We start from the raw sequence: 15051 nt of genomic DNA on the forward strand, positions 1-15051 counted from the left end.
AAAAGGTATTTATTTTTCTCTTACTGCCTGTGCTGCAGCTCCTCTTTTCACCCTCTGTCTGAAACCAGAGCCCAGTCTGTTGTGATTGGATAACCGCTAAATATATGTCTTGCCTTATAGCAAACATCTACAATGTGGTTGGAGCGCTAGCCAATAGAGTGTGAGTATAACAAAGTGATTCATTAAGTAAAGTAAACAAAAGGGTTTCCAATCAAGCATTCCAGACAGGGGGAATGAAGGGAACTTTGGGATTTTTAGCCCTTGCATAGCCATTTACTTGCACAAAAACCTAAATAACAAACTACCGGAAATGGAAAATACCCCTAAACCATTATAGGACACTTTAAAAGACAACAATTAACCGGACGGTGGGTTGGAAATGCCTCAGCTAAAAGGCTGTGGTTATACACCATTGGGTCAAAATAAAAAATAAAACTGTGGCTGTTACATCGTCGGGTGGGCCGACAGTGTGTTGCTAGTCGACTGAAGAATAAGAACCAACACTTGTATCGCTGCTGTCTCTGTCTGTTGACNTTGATATTATTTATTTAAATGTAGACATGAATGTATAATTTATTTTATTTTGTATTGGTTTTTCAGTTGATTACCCTGAACGTATAATTCAACAGTTAAAAAGTTGAAATTATTGTTTGTATTTGTTTTAAAGTACAATAAATGGATGTTTTCAAAGTGAATGAATAATCGCATTTACAATTATTGACCCAAATAATCGAGATTATGATTTTTGCCATAATCGAGCAGCCCTAGTAAAAGAACATTTGGAAACATCTTAGAGAGGTGGTTGTGATGGGATGATGTCTGGTTCTCTGCAGAAACACAGCGTAATAGGAAAAAGAGAAGAGGGATTTTGTTCCCATTCTTAGTTGTGATACTGCAAACATGACCTATTTGATGTGAATTTAGAAACCGTAAATCTCTAAGAATATGTTGACAGGACATTTAAAGATGCATCCTCAGCCCTCAGCAGTACATGCAGTCTGAGAACTCAGTATTCACAAGGCCTCCTGTACACTGGAAACTATTGTTTTCACAGGTAAAGCACTTTAATTGATCTTGTAGTCAAACAGATAGATGTGTCTGACAAACTAGGTTCAGTGAGGTCTTTCCCTGCCAGAGCAAGACTGTAAGATCTCTCCTCTGCTCCTGTTTCCCAAGATGCAACCCTGACCTTCTCCTACTCTTTCCATATCTCTATTTCCCTGGCGATGTTATTCTGTCCGTACTCTCGCCTAGTGTATCCTTTTTTCCGGGGTTCATTCTAAAGAAATTAATCTATTCTTCCTTTATCTCCCAGTCTGGCTTTTTCTTTCATATCCCCTTCTATACATGTTCTCTCTCCCTGCTACACCTCTCTACATAATAACGCCTCACTCCTCTGCCCCCTTCCCTTTTATTTCCTACCTCTCTCATTCGCTTCCCCTCTTCAAGGTCCTGGAGAAGGGGAAATGAAAAGTGTATGTATTCTGTTGCGGTGCAGCGGGAGGGAAAACTGCTGTTTTATGCTTTTATTTATGGATCTGTAGATTTCCAGCGCTGTGCACATCACACAGGGGGGNGGGGGGGGGGGGGTTGAAGAGCAGCCTGTTGTGAACTACTGCTAATACCCCCAGTGGAGCTGCAGACTTGCAAGAGGAGGCGTGCAAACATTAACATACTTTGGACCAAACCTGCACTAGCATAATGTTTAGAAAAGTGAACTCAAGGATTAATTACAGGATATTAATGTATGACACTACTAGCTAATCCCCCCATCCATCAAAAAGACACATGACATCGCCACGATCACGTCAAAGTATGTTATGTCCTCTCCTGTCTGTTTGTTTATGTCTCTTGCCTGACTCATGCCAAGCAGAGATGAGTTTTCTTATCTGAAGGTCAACTTTAGCCAGCCTTTGTCACCTCACACTCTTAGTCAAACCCAGCAGCGCCATCATAAACATTTAATAGAAGCGGCTATCATCACACAGCAGATGGTGCTAACGCTGCTAGCGCTCGCCTTGGCTCTTGTCAGCGCCAATAAATAGCCTCCAATATAAGCAGACAGTCAGGTAGAGAAAGTGAAGGACATGTATAGAAATCACAGGGTGGATATAATATGTGCAGTGAATGCAATAGAACAGGCAGCATTCTCGGTTTTAGTTCTTTTCCACAAATTGGAAGCACTTGTACATTTTATATAATACGTGTGAGGTTTCTTTTCTGTCATGGAGTACCATCAATGCTCGCTCTCCAAAAGGATTTGAATCAACTATGCAAACAAAACCCGAAGAGGCTCTTATGTTGTTTTGCATCTGAATGGTAAACCCAGCACAAATCTTCTGTTAGAGTAAGATATAGCTCGGCTGAACACCGAAAAGTATGCATTAACTAAAGTCTTTGCCTCATCTGTATGCAAACTGCAGAACTGTGAGCTTATAAGTCATTCATTTCAGCTTTTTTTAAATGAAAACAGTATATTCCTGAAAAATATTTGGTGGGTTTAACTTTAAAAAATACCTTCTGGCAGACTCAGATTCTGTTCAGTCTATTTATTGCAATGACGTACGGATTCTTTCTGAAGGTGCAGTAGAATTTGTGCAAAACAGTCATACATTCACCTCATTTTAGTAATTGGACAGCTCAGTATTGAACAAACATGATTTATAGAAAATGATTGTCTCTCTCGGACTGTGAAGCGCGATGCAATTTGATATCGCGCTAGTCTAAAGGAGTGGAGGATCTGACTGAATGAGTTCAATTTGCCTCTCGATGACAAAAAGGGTTTCACGCTAAACACAATCAGATCCAATGTGAAGGGAGAAGGATGCGCCTGTTTGTGTTGGAGTGCACGGGATCACAGTCAACAGATCAAAGTTATTTTAAAGGTCTGATGGGTCAAATATTCCCGGCAATAACATCGTTTAAATATACATACTTTAAAGCAGATTTTACTCGTCGACTACCTATACTAGCAAATCTTTTTAACATAATTTATTACAACTATTTTAATATTTTTTTGATTTAATACTTTATGTTTTGTTTAAATGCTTTACTTTAATATGCTCTTGTATTACTTTTTTATATTTGTCAGCATATTATAATATGACTTTTCCTTATATATTTTTAAATGTCTTCATGCTCTTCTTTAATTTATTTCCACATACCTCACTGTGTCTCGTAGCTTTATATAAAGACAAATTACATTACATTTAGCTTTAGAATTGTGGTAGTACGTCTTCTTAATATATCACTGATAATTTGACACGTTTTTCAATGCTTGAAATGCTTCATGGTGCAACCTTTATCATATCCCGTTTACAAAAATAAACACTGAGAGGAAGAAATAGAGGGGCTCCTACCTCTCATAATGCCCCTCTACCTGTCCACTGCAGATTGAGAGTGTGAGTGTGTGTGAAGCTCTCTGCTCGCCGACCCTCTCTCCTGGGTAATTTGTTGTGTAAATACGGTCTACTTACTGCTGACGGGCCCTTTCGGCTGTGGCGCTGGAAATGCAATTACAGGCAGCAAACATCTCCATTGTTATCACTGGAGGGTGCGACGCTCATTTCGCTCCCCTCTGTAACGGGCCGCTATTGATCGGCATCAGCTTTGAGGAGGGGATTACTAATGAAGCCATCTAAAAGCCTTTTGTACGTTGAAGAGTTTGCATGTGCATATATGTGTGTTAGTGTCAGTATGTGTGTGGACATGTTAGTAAATGGATGTGTGTTTGAGAGACAGAAGAGATAATGTGTTTTTGTCAATGTAGGCGTCACTATGCCACCCTGTTGACTCCTAATGTTTCCTGCTGTGGTGCTCTGCTGCCCCTGGTGGTAGTTTGGTGAGTTACATCACACATCTTCTCTCAGATTGTATTACGATCACAGTGAGCGTACGCACTGATTGGGAAGCAATGCAGCAATGGCCGCCTGCTGAGTAACATAATATCTGTGACAATTGGTGTCTTTGAAGAAGCTATAATTTTTTCAATCATAGTTTAATATCATTATCATCAGGACTAAATTATTGGGAGCCATGCCAGACACTCCACACCAATGAGAAGAGTACAGAAACCAAACGGAAACGTAGATTGTTAAGTAACATAAAATGAAATGCTTCTTGTAGCATTTGGCTCATATTAAGAAACCTTTTGATCACATACTGTTCATCTTTCCAAACTTTACAGCACATTCCCCTGCTGAGTGAGAACCTCAGGCAGGCACTTTAACACAGTCAGACCTTATTCTCATACACACTGTGACTCTGGGTTCACTCAATTATTAAGTAACCTCACATTCAGCTTTCTCTCCTCTTTGTTTCAAGTCAAGCTGGTCTAATGCAATGCTTATGAGGCGGCCTTTGAAGCAAAAAAGCTTTTTTCTGTGTCGCTGTTTGATGTGCGTGTAGCGCCTGTGGACAAATAATTTGCTTCATTCTCTGCTCTCTTTGTGAAGTGATTGCACAACTATTTTTGTACAATCATAAACTCCTTACTTTTGTCCCTTCTGAGGATGTTGCAACAATGCATTGTCAGGTGTTGATTTGGGTTAAAGAGGACTGTACATTATGATGTTTGAGGCGTTGCGTGTGTATCGTTAATTAGTCTCTGTATTGTTGGGGGGGCTGTGGCGCAGTGGTTAGTGCGTTAGTGGTGTTGGGATCAGGGGAGCACAGGTTCAAACCCCACTGCAGTCAGCATGTCGTTGTGTCCCTGAGATACTTCACCCCAAATTGCTCCTGTGGGGATTGCCCACAGTATTGAGTATGTAAGTCACTTTGGATAAAAGCGTCTAACAACTAACATGCTCCTATTGTAATGTTCAAAAGGGAATATAATTTGTACTTCTTGGAAATTAATCTAATATAGAAAATCTACCCAGAAATAAATGGCATTTTATCTAAATATGCAGATTGAAGAGGAACTTGGACTAATTTAAAGATATTGTTATACTAATGATGCTCCACAGTTGTCTTGATTCCCAATGTTCGGAGGAACATGGTTCCTTAAATACTCCCGATTTGCAGTTTAATGATTCACACTTTTGTTAAAGCAATTCCTTTAATGGATGAGGAACATTTTATTAAAACTAACTCTACTTTATGTACACTTCATACTCATATTATAAAAGATCTAAGTGTAGGACTGAACTGCATTCTTTCACAACTAGTTTGTATAGTGACCTCTGGTGAAATCAGTTAATAGGTTTTAATGATCTCGTTATTATGTCCATCTGTATTTCATTACTTTTCTTAATAATATATATGAACCCTTAACTACACAAAAAGAGTGCAGTCTTGGAAGATAATGTATTCTCTGTTATCTATGAAAGTGTGAGTGGTTACAAATTAGTGCCTTTTAAAGCCCTCCATCTGGGAAATATATATTCAGAAGAGTAGATTGGAGTGAAAGGAAAAGAGAGTAATTAATTGAATAAATGGGATGATTGACATGAAGAGAAGTCCATGTGGCCCGCCTAGTTAGAGCAGAGCTAATCCCCCTCACTTTCAGACACTCTTCCCTAGGGATGGGGATTTGAAAGCAAATGAATATTCGCCCCTCAAAAAAACGGTTAACCGATTAACCAAAATGTACATATCCTATAAAAAAAATGTTGACAAAAAAATAACTACATAGAAACCAAGTCGAATTTGTCAAATGTATTGAACTGGTGTCCACAGTTTGAACAGTTGACAGCTATAGGCCTACAGCGTTCATGCTTAAAACATAACTTGTTAAATGAAAGAGGGATCATACAGGAACAACATAACGGGTTAGGGTAACGTAACCCTATCACAACAGAGATCAACCTATAACAGGGCCTATCACAGAATGCAGCTATTCAATACTCATTCTTCTTTAAGAATATGAGCATGTCTACTCAGGGGAGAGACGGGGGCTGAGGCGAGATCAGGCCAGCTGTAGAGAAGACCCTCTCAGCTGGGATTTAGGCATAAGATGAGGTTTGAGTCTGCGTGATCTGCATGTAGGGAGGGGCAGCAGCCATATCATTAGCTAGAACTAGCTAGATCTGATGGATTTGGACACAAACGCGAGTGAAGTATAACCGGACGAGAGAGAGAGATCAGCACCTGCAGCTCTGCCCGCTGTGAGGGACCGGTGAGCGGAGCAACACACACCTTTAGACCTCACTTAGCTATGGCACTGTCGTATACATTGAATTATTCCATTTGATCATATGTAATCAACTCAGGCACCCCTCCCAAAAAAATATTCAGAACTCATATTCTCATACCTGAATAAATTGAAATCTTCTATTAATCGTTCCCATCCCTACTCTTCACTGACTACAAGCAAACCAGATAATAAGATAAGATGGCTAAAAACTATATTCACTGTTCATAGCAGTCAGAGTTGAGAGTGCTGTGCGTCTCTGTTTATGACGGCGCTGCTGAGACATAAACAGGTGAACACTTTCCAAAGAGAGATCAAAGTAAAGCAGTCTTCTCTGTGAAGTATGACAAACCACTTGTGAACTCAATAAAAGCCACATGTCCTGACCTGTAGGGGAGAAATGTTTTACTGTTTCATTTGCTGTAGATTGCGAGAACACAGTGACAGATAATAGCGAATGAATAATAGAGAGCCCCAGGTGTAAGTCTCCTGAGGCGAGTTCGCCCTTTTACATTAGACACGATCCAACAGCTCCACTCTCAGGGTACAACAAGCTTATTCCCAGTCAACGATGCATAAATAAACTTAACTGTTAATGGGAAAAGTGACACGCACAGCCCTGCCATTTAGAGCTGTTGAAGCACACCCAATGGTTTTGTTACTTTCCTTGTATATTGACTAAATTCCTCAAAACAAACTTCCATATAATATATTAGATATAAGCATTTAAGGTGTTTATTTGTAACGTTATGTTTATTTTTACCCGTCTAACATTACAATGCAATAAGTGAAGAATGATTACTTATTTAGGGGTCTGGTGATAAATGTTGAACACTCATGGGTAAAGTTAATGCCCCTCGTTAGATATTCTACTGCACTTCCTGGTCAGACCACTTGATGTCAGTGTTGGCTAAATATGATTTCAGCTCCAATAGAGGACAAAGAAATAGCATTATATAATTGAAGCATATGTCTCACCAACTACTTACATGATTTAACCTTTAAATAATAATATTTTAAAGTGGCAAATATCCTGGGCTACATAGATCAATTCTAAAGGGTGAATATCAGAGAAAATCTACATAATATAGTAATTTAAATGTTTAATAATAAAAGGCATAGTATAGTATCTCAAAATGTGATTATGTCGAAAATATCTGGAAGAAACACCGTAGTATAGTATGTCGAGAATATGATTAGTCGGAAAGTATGTTGAATTTGTTTTGACATTTTCAACATATACTATATATGTTACTATGCAATTTCATCAGATTTTTTCATCCCCTTTTTACGATATCATTCCTTATGTCGTTTGTTTTACTTTTTTCGACATAGTATATTATGTCGTTTTTGTAATTTTTAAGGACATATATACTATGCCTGGTTTCTAAACGCTATACTGCGCCTTATTTTGACAAAAAACACCATGTTTTTTCTTTGACATGGTATACTACTACTTTTCGGTCATTTAAGGGAGGGAGGACCCTTATCTTCATACGATATCATGATGCCCTAGTTTGACATACTGACATGTGTTATGTTGTTTTTTTAAATTGGAGTTATTTGGCTGGGAACTCCTGGCCTCTGAATACCAGACATAAATCAATATCATGATCTTGATATAAAGAATCTTAATTCATGTTCAAATAACCGGCGGTGTGCATTACAAAGTTAACTAGTGACACCGGAAACCAAATATCTAAATTCTACCCACTCAATCATTTACCCAGACTATTCGAAGCAGCCACTAACACCCTCATTAATGCAGAATCCAATCATGTGTCTCCTCTCTCTAGATGACCAGGTTCTGCAGTTTGGGAAGTTGGTGAGCACCTCCAACACCTACGAACCTGTTGCCCCTGGAAACCCCAGGAAGCTTGTAACCATGACAACAGACCAGCCTCTGCTCTGGAGTATGGGTATCTGTAAGGAGGAGGAATGACAGACAGGAAATATCCTAACTCTCATTAGTCTTACAAAGAATGAAGGAAAAAGTTGAAACGCTACTATGTGGCCAAAAACCTGTTGATTGATCAATATCTGGTTAGCTTTCTTGGTTTATAAGAACATTCCAAACCAAGCAAAGAAAGATTTTTTTTAATGCCATCTCTGCCAAGGATATTTCATATTTTTATTTTAACTGGTTTTATGCAACACGTGGCTATGATTTTCACTGTGCAAGCTGAAATTCAAAAGCCTAAAGAATGTGCCTTTTTAAATAAGTGCCACTGTTCCCACTTGTATATGAAAAATACTGAACTTCAAACTATGTGTGCCTTGTATTTCTGAATGTCAGGCAATGATCAAACCATACTGTAGTGATATCAAGGCTATTGAAAAAAGGCTGGAGGAAAGCATTCAGTTGTGGTTTCCATATTTTTTATTTACACATTGAAATATAAATGTCGTGCACCGAATGTAAAAATGTCATCCCTTCAGTCCCCGATCACACCAGCACACTAACACCTTGCATTGCATCGCCATCTTCTGTCCCCAGGAGTTTGAAGTTTGTTCTTGTCCAGGATTTAACCTCCACTAGAGGGGAAACAAGAGAACGGCAGTGTTAGTGATGAGAGAAACTTATAGGTACACGAACAGAAACATGTCACTGTAATATTCAGTTTGAAAGAGCAATGAATAAATAAAAACTGCTCTGAGAAAGACAATCCCTTAAATGCAAGTCTTGTGTGCATTAGTAGACCCACCTTGATTCATCGCTGCACTAACAATTTCCTTTCAAAAACAGACAATCATACTTCTCGTATGATAATGTATATTGAGACTTTTACAAGCCTTAATTAATGCTATTTTGATGTTTTAACATACTGTACAAAATAAAATCACAAGTGTGACTGTTTTTCCCTTGTCTTTTGTGTTGGTTTCTGTCAATTAGGCAATAAAACAAAGTGTTTGTTCAAAAAGATAATTCCAATCATAACTTAAAAAATACATATCAATGTTGATCGTACTAATGAGTAAGCACTTGAACAGTGGTTTGAAATAATGTGAGAATTTCCAGCTCTGGTATACAAGTGATATTTACATAGTGTTACTGTGAAAAAAACAGTATTCTTCTTTCATGCCACCATGGTGAATATAGAAAATAAAAAACTCTTGAAAAGTCTTGATGAATTAAAGTAGTTGGTTTGACAACAGCAGATCTTGCATCATACCACTTGGAGTATACTATAAGTCTAAGTCATAGAGTCAGCAGCAAACTGAGATTGTTAATAAAATAGTTAGGTTTTAGCAAATGAGACATGGGGTACAATTAAATATAGCACCCCATGTCTTTTCCTAACCATTTGTCCTTGACCTCTATGAAGAAACCTACCCACATCAACCCTTATTCATCAAGACTCCCTTGCTTTTTGATTCTTGACTCTAGTCTAAAACCAGTTCATAATTGTAAAAGATAGGACATCAAATAAACTTGCTTTACTATATGAGGGCTGGACAAACATTTAAAAGCCTTTTAGTTAATTCTTCCAACGCTAATTTGACTGTGATTTAAACATATTTTCAGTGAGTAGATACAGAGACAATAAAGCACGTAATCAAACACTGAGGAGGTAGTGTCATTACAAAGTCTCTCCCTCTAAAGGGCCACCACTGATATCATCACAGGGATCAAGTGTTTGGCAAAAGCTTCCCTGAACAAAGTGGCGAACCACAATCTTTCATCAAGGCAAATGCATTTCTGTTGGAACATCAGTCAAAATACCCAATAGTATGAAAAGATTACCGTCCATATAAGTAAAGTGTTACTGTTACTTACACAATGATGTTGTTGATGGGGATGTGGATGAGTTTGACGAAGAAACCAATGAAGCCCATGATTGCGAACCCAATCGCTGTGGCCATGGCAATCTTCTGGAATTCTGAAGGAAGCACAATTCAACGACGTAAGACAAAGGGCTTTTAATAATAATGGAAATCAAATCAAACGTAACCCACAAGAACCCACGGTGACACAAATGTTACATGACAGTTAAATGTTCTGGAAAGTTATTATACAGCTTTAGCCTTTATTTTATCTCATGAAGTCCCTAAGTGTGGTGGGTCATGTGACTTTGTGTTCCCATAACAACATGTCCATATGACAGAACTAGCTATATTTCGAAAGCTTGTTTTTTTGTCGCTAAAAGGTAAGAGTGTGTGTGACATATATGTCACTTTTCAGATCTCTGACAATAGGGGAGGTTACTTGTCTGAAATGTGTTCTATATGGTCCATTAAGTCTAGATGATGTACCCAATAATTTCCCCAAAAGTAGAAATGAGGCCGGGTTGTTATGGGTTAAAATAATACAATGAAAGGAAAAACATACAGTAATCATATTAAAAGTATGGCAAAAAGCATAGTATGTAGATTAGATCTGACAAACCGTAGTGAAAAAGGTTATAGTGTATACATAATATTTCAACGTATAGTATAAAAGTTAAAAAAAAGTCGTATACTATGTAGAAGAAGTAATAGTATTGTTAGTGGGAAAAAAGTCTGTTCTGATCACATAGTACAAGTATGTGAGAAAAAGCTATGGTGTGTTGATTAAATCAGAACAATCGTAGGAAACGAAGTTATAGTGTAGTATTGCATGTTACAAAACGATTCCATATTATGTCGGGGAAAAGGCATATTACAAGTCAGAAATCATAGTATAGTATGTAGAAAAGTGAGAGTCAAGTATGTTAAAATGTTTTCAGCTAAGGATGATGTGGATCAACTGAAGCTCAATTAATAACGTTTCGACAGAGATGCCAACACAACAGAGACTGGGCCAAATGGATTTAAATATGATCTTACCTTTTCTATCGGGTTTCGTGCATCTCTTTACGAGCCTTATGGAGTCTTTGACGAACTGCCGGCTGGGCTCCACAAACTGCATAACCTGATCCATGATGTTCAAGCTGCAGACAGAATAAAACCTGATTTAGGGTCAAATCTCGGACTGCTGCTCTGAGTGATGACGTTGACTTCAGAAGCCTGCGTCTATCATGACTCCCACAACGGGCCTACTGTAAAACACAATACTGCAAATGTCTTTTTAAGCATCAAATATCAACCACTATGTTGACAATGGTGTGTTCTTGTCGTTAAAAAACATATTTTGAAGTCAGCTGTGTAAACTAACAGTCAGCTGTGTTAGCTAACATGCTAGCTAACGTTAACGTAAAAAAAGCTAACCTGTCGACGTTACGCTAGTTTAGCTGAAAATAGAATACAAAAACGAATACAAGTCGAAATAAATACCAAACCAGCTAATGCGTTAACTTTAAGTAAGAGATATAGTCATAGTTGATAGAATATCGCTCAGTTTACCGATCTGTGAGGTCGTGTTAGAAGAGAAGACAGTCGGAGGAATGAGGACATACGGCGCTGAGGACACGTAGCTTCTGGGAAGTTTGAGATTAGAGAAGGGCTGACGTAGCATTTAAATGCGCGCATGCGCGCATGCGCAGTATCTTCCCTCGTCATCACTGTCGGTTATTTTGGGTTTGAGTTTCTGACCATACTGCCACCTACAGGCCGGGATGTTTACATACACAATAAAGCAGCATGGGTTAAAATATTTTTCTTACCGTCGTACAGTGGAAAGTAACTAGGTACATTTACTCGAGTAGCTACTCTTCTAAGTACAATTTTTAGGGACTTGGAATAATTTTACATTTTGATTGTATGCAACTTTGTAATTTTACTACATGTATTTATTACCTTTAGTTACTTACAATATTATCAGCATCAAGTGTACTGAAGTGGAAAAGTTCATTACATAAAATAACCCATTTCAGAATAATATGTATCTCTGGATATTAAGATACACCTTTATTGATCCTTAGCAGGGAAGTTCAGTTGTTGCATGATAACTCCAAACATAAATACACATGGCCAATGTAACAGAAGCCAATAATAGGAGGTACATAAAGGGGGAAGCCTTGGTCCTATAGACTCCTGCTATTAACTCCACTAGCTCATGTCACATTCCTTAAGTCTTAACTACTCTGTCATGTGATTTGGATTAAGATACTGTTTCTAAACACAATTCATTTTCTGCTGATCCACAATATACTGATTGAGTCCTACATTTGCAGAAACAGTATCTTTGTGACCCTTCGACTGCAGGATTCCAACACATTTTCATTTGTCCTTGAAATGAGTCACATTGAAATGTAGTCATCTGTTTGAGTGACATCGCTCAGACTTTAAGACCCTTCGTTCCCTCCTCATTATTAATACAGTGAATTTACCTAATCTCTCTGAACTCTCTCCTCCAGTGTCACGTTACGTTTTACCTAAAAGCTTGGAAAATGTTAACATTAATACATTCACTCCGAACTCAAGCACATGGTAACTTTTACATAAAATGCACACTTTGAATCCAGTTAAGTGTCAATTGTTTATATTTTTTCTAAATTGAACATATTTTCACACGCTCAGCTAAAAGGAAGGCATCTGAAACAGCAGATAATGTGATACACAGCTGTTTAATGAAACAGTTAAATGAACAATTTTAGATCAATGGATTGTATTTTACTAAATATACATTATAATACTTCACAAACAACAGAACCCAGTTATTATTAAATGTCACAAATTGCTTTAAAGATTAACCACAATATGTGCGCTATAGAAACAAGTGAGAAAGAAACATGTTTTTTGATTCTGTAAGTCTATGGTTTTACCAGAATCTTTTTTCTAAGAAACTAAAAAGCTTTTGCATTTGCATATTTTTGTCGGGATCCTTTTTTTAAAATGTGTATGGGTAAGCCTTAATTCTCCATGCACTTTTTCTTTTCAATAAACACATTTTTTTTTAAAGAAGGAAGCCAACATGAGTGTTTTGATTCATATTTAGAACATGGGGTAGTTTTCCACCTACACCTCTTCTTGGTGAAATTAGTATAACAACAACAAACACACAAAAATGATCCTAAGAACAACCAGAACTTTGTTTCTCACTTTCAAATGTAAAGACATTTCCATCCAAAGAAAGATCATGGACGTCTTTTAAAGAAGCTGTACAGCAAATAAACGCCATCTACACTCAAAAGTGACTTTGCAAAGAATGCCTATGAGGAATGTTGAATAATTACAAAATGACTAAAATGTCCATTTCATTTTTAGATATTTTACAAATAAAGGAACTCTTGGAAGTGACTAAACGACTTTTGGACTGTTCTGTACTTTGAGTCATAAAATAAAACCCCCCTCACAACAGTAAGATTAATATCTCTATGAAAGTGTGTAAAAGTGTTCTTTAAAATATGATATAGCACACACTGGCACAGTTGATATGCTCCTATTCACTGCCAGGTGATGCCAAGCAGGTTGCAGCTTATCTCCCACAGTTTCTGGGCCGTCTCATCATCAGAAGCCGCTCTAGAGCACCTTGCCGGAGCGCAGTCACTGTCAGGAGCAGAAAATGAACATTACACACACAAAAAAGTAGACCCTCAGCTGCCTACATGATTACTTTCCATTTAGTCAGCAGGAAGTAATACTAAGCCGCATGAGGCACTCTGAAAGCTCTTGTATAACCAATAGTACCTGAAGTAGCCTCCACTCTGGCTCTCCAGGCCCGACTCCACAGCGCAGAAGATGGTGGTCTGCGCCCCCTCCAGGGTTGTTTTTGTGAAAATCCTGAAGATCTTCACTGCCACCTGGATGCACTGGTGCTGGTGCCTCCACAGGTCGGACTGCACCACCCCCGGGTGCAGAGAGAACACGCTCACCCCTGTACCTGCAACACGAGAACCAGCACCCACACAGTCACCTACACACATACAGCACTGTACTATTTATACATGCAAAACACTAACATCTTGATATTCTGCTATGATTTTCATACAACTTACACATGTTTCTGTGCAGAACATGCTTCTTTTTAACACTTGTATCAATGACTGAGCAATGTAATACGTATTTTATTTGTAATGTTCTTTCCTTTAAATGGCTTTTTGTTTTAAATCCAAATGGTCTTGTGTGACAGCTTTCTTCCAGATGTAGAGAGTTACCATTAGCCTGCAGTGTTGTCATCACACAGTGTTTTCTTTTAGTTCTTGACCATTTATCAAAAAGGAAAAAATGAACAGACGGAGGCAACGTGATGGCTCATTTAAAATGAAAGACAGATTTTTATATAAATTGAATTGCTGGACTTTGCCAGAAAGAGAAAAGATAAACTAGAACGAACACTTTGGCAAGCGTTCTAATCCAGAAGTAGTGGCAAGTTTGGACATGCTTACATAAGTCTATTGTTCAGTATGAGTGAATAAAAGGCTTTTTTTAATATGCCTTTCTTAGCAACTACAAAGGCTATTATTATCTAAGTGCACTATAAAATACATTCATCCTTGTTACGTGCTGGGTGTGTTTTTCTCTGTCTCTGCTGTGCAGGTACACCTGGTCCGCCCCTGGCTCCGCCTTCCCCAGGTGTCCTGATGACATTCAGCTGGGGATGACTTAAAGAGGAGAAGCTGAAGGAGAAGAGGTCTCTTTTTCCCGTCCTGAAACCGAGGGATTACGACCGTGGCTTTCCTCTCACCTCATGTCGATATATATATATTTTTGCTGTAGTTATTGTGTGAACTCTGGAGGATATTAGCATAGGTTTTTCGCGGCTTTGTTTCCTTCCCAGTAGGCTGTGTTTGGACCTCTGGGTAGAGGAGGGAAGTCTGGGTCCTACGGCTCATGGTGTGGCTGGCCCAGGCCCCCTTCTTCCTTTTTGTTTGTTTTACGCTGTCCTCCAGACTTGGTTCCTTTCTGCCGGTAGGCATGCATGTGAGTTACGGCTCTGCCACAAATAAATGCCCGTCGATAACTAAATTCTGTGTTTGGCTTGTAGTTAGGGAAAGTTAGGTATTTTTTTAGCCATATCGTGAAATAATTTATTACCAATAGCTTTTTTTACCATATGT

The 15051-nt window shown here is 38.3% G+C and overlaps 2 protein-coding genes across 2 annotated transcripts; both read right to left on the reverse strand.

Moving 5' to 3' along the window:
• Positions 1 to 8495: 8495 nt before the first annotated feature.
• Positions 8496 to 11579, reverse strand: sec61g (SEC61 translocon subunit gamma). The gene is made up of 4 exons (XM_010784696.1): positions 11456 to 11579; positions 10940 to 11043; positions 9912 to 10014; positions 8496 to 8668 (listed from the first exon to the last, which is right to left on the reverse strand). Exons 2-4 carry the CDS (start codon positions 11031 to 11033, stop codon positions 8659 to 8661), a joined length of 207 nt encoding a protein of 68 aa, XP_010782998.1. The 5' UTR covers positions 11034 to 11043; positions 11456 to 11579; the 3' UTR covers positions 8496 to 8658.
• A 926-nt stretch (positions 11580 to 12505) lies between these two features.
• LOC104957158 (retinol dehydrogenase 12-like) lies at positions 12506 to 13993 on the reverse strand. The gene is made up of 3 exons (XM_010784768.1): positions 13990 to 13993; positions 13682 to 13907; positions 12506 to 13540 (listed from the first exon to the last, which is right to left on the reverse strand). Exons 1-3 carry the CDS (start codon positions 13991 to 13993, stop codon positions 13438 to 13440), a joined length of 333 nt encoding a protein of 110 aa, XP_010783070.1. The 3' UTR covers positions 12506 to 13437.
• Between the last annotated feature and the right edge of the window lie 1058 nt (positions 13994 to 15051).

This window comes from Notothenia coriiceps, unplaced genomic scaffold (assembly GCF_000735185.1).
Source record: "Notothenia coriiceps isolate Sejong01 unplaced genomic scaffold, NC01 NC01_scaffold00026424, whole genome shotgun sequence".
Taxonomy (NCBI): Eukaryota; Metazoa; Chordata; class Actinopteri; order Perciformes; family Nototheniidae; genus Notothenia; species Notothenia coriiceps.

Coding starts and splice junctions, on each gene's coding strand:
- sec61g (XM_010784696.1), bottom strand. CDS start 11,033: ATGGATCAGGTTATGCAGTTTGTGGAGCCCAGCCGGCAGTTCGTCAAA. Junction 10,015..10,939: donor CACGAAACCCGATAGAAAAG/GTAAGATCATAT, acceptor TGCTTCCTTCAG/AATTCCAGAAGATTGCCATG.
- LOC104957158 (XM_010784768.1), bottom strand. Junction 13,541..13,681: donor CAGAGTGGAGGCTACTTCAG/GTACTATTGGTT, acceptor TGCTCCTGACAG/TGACTGCGCTCCGGCAAGGT.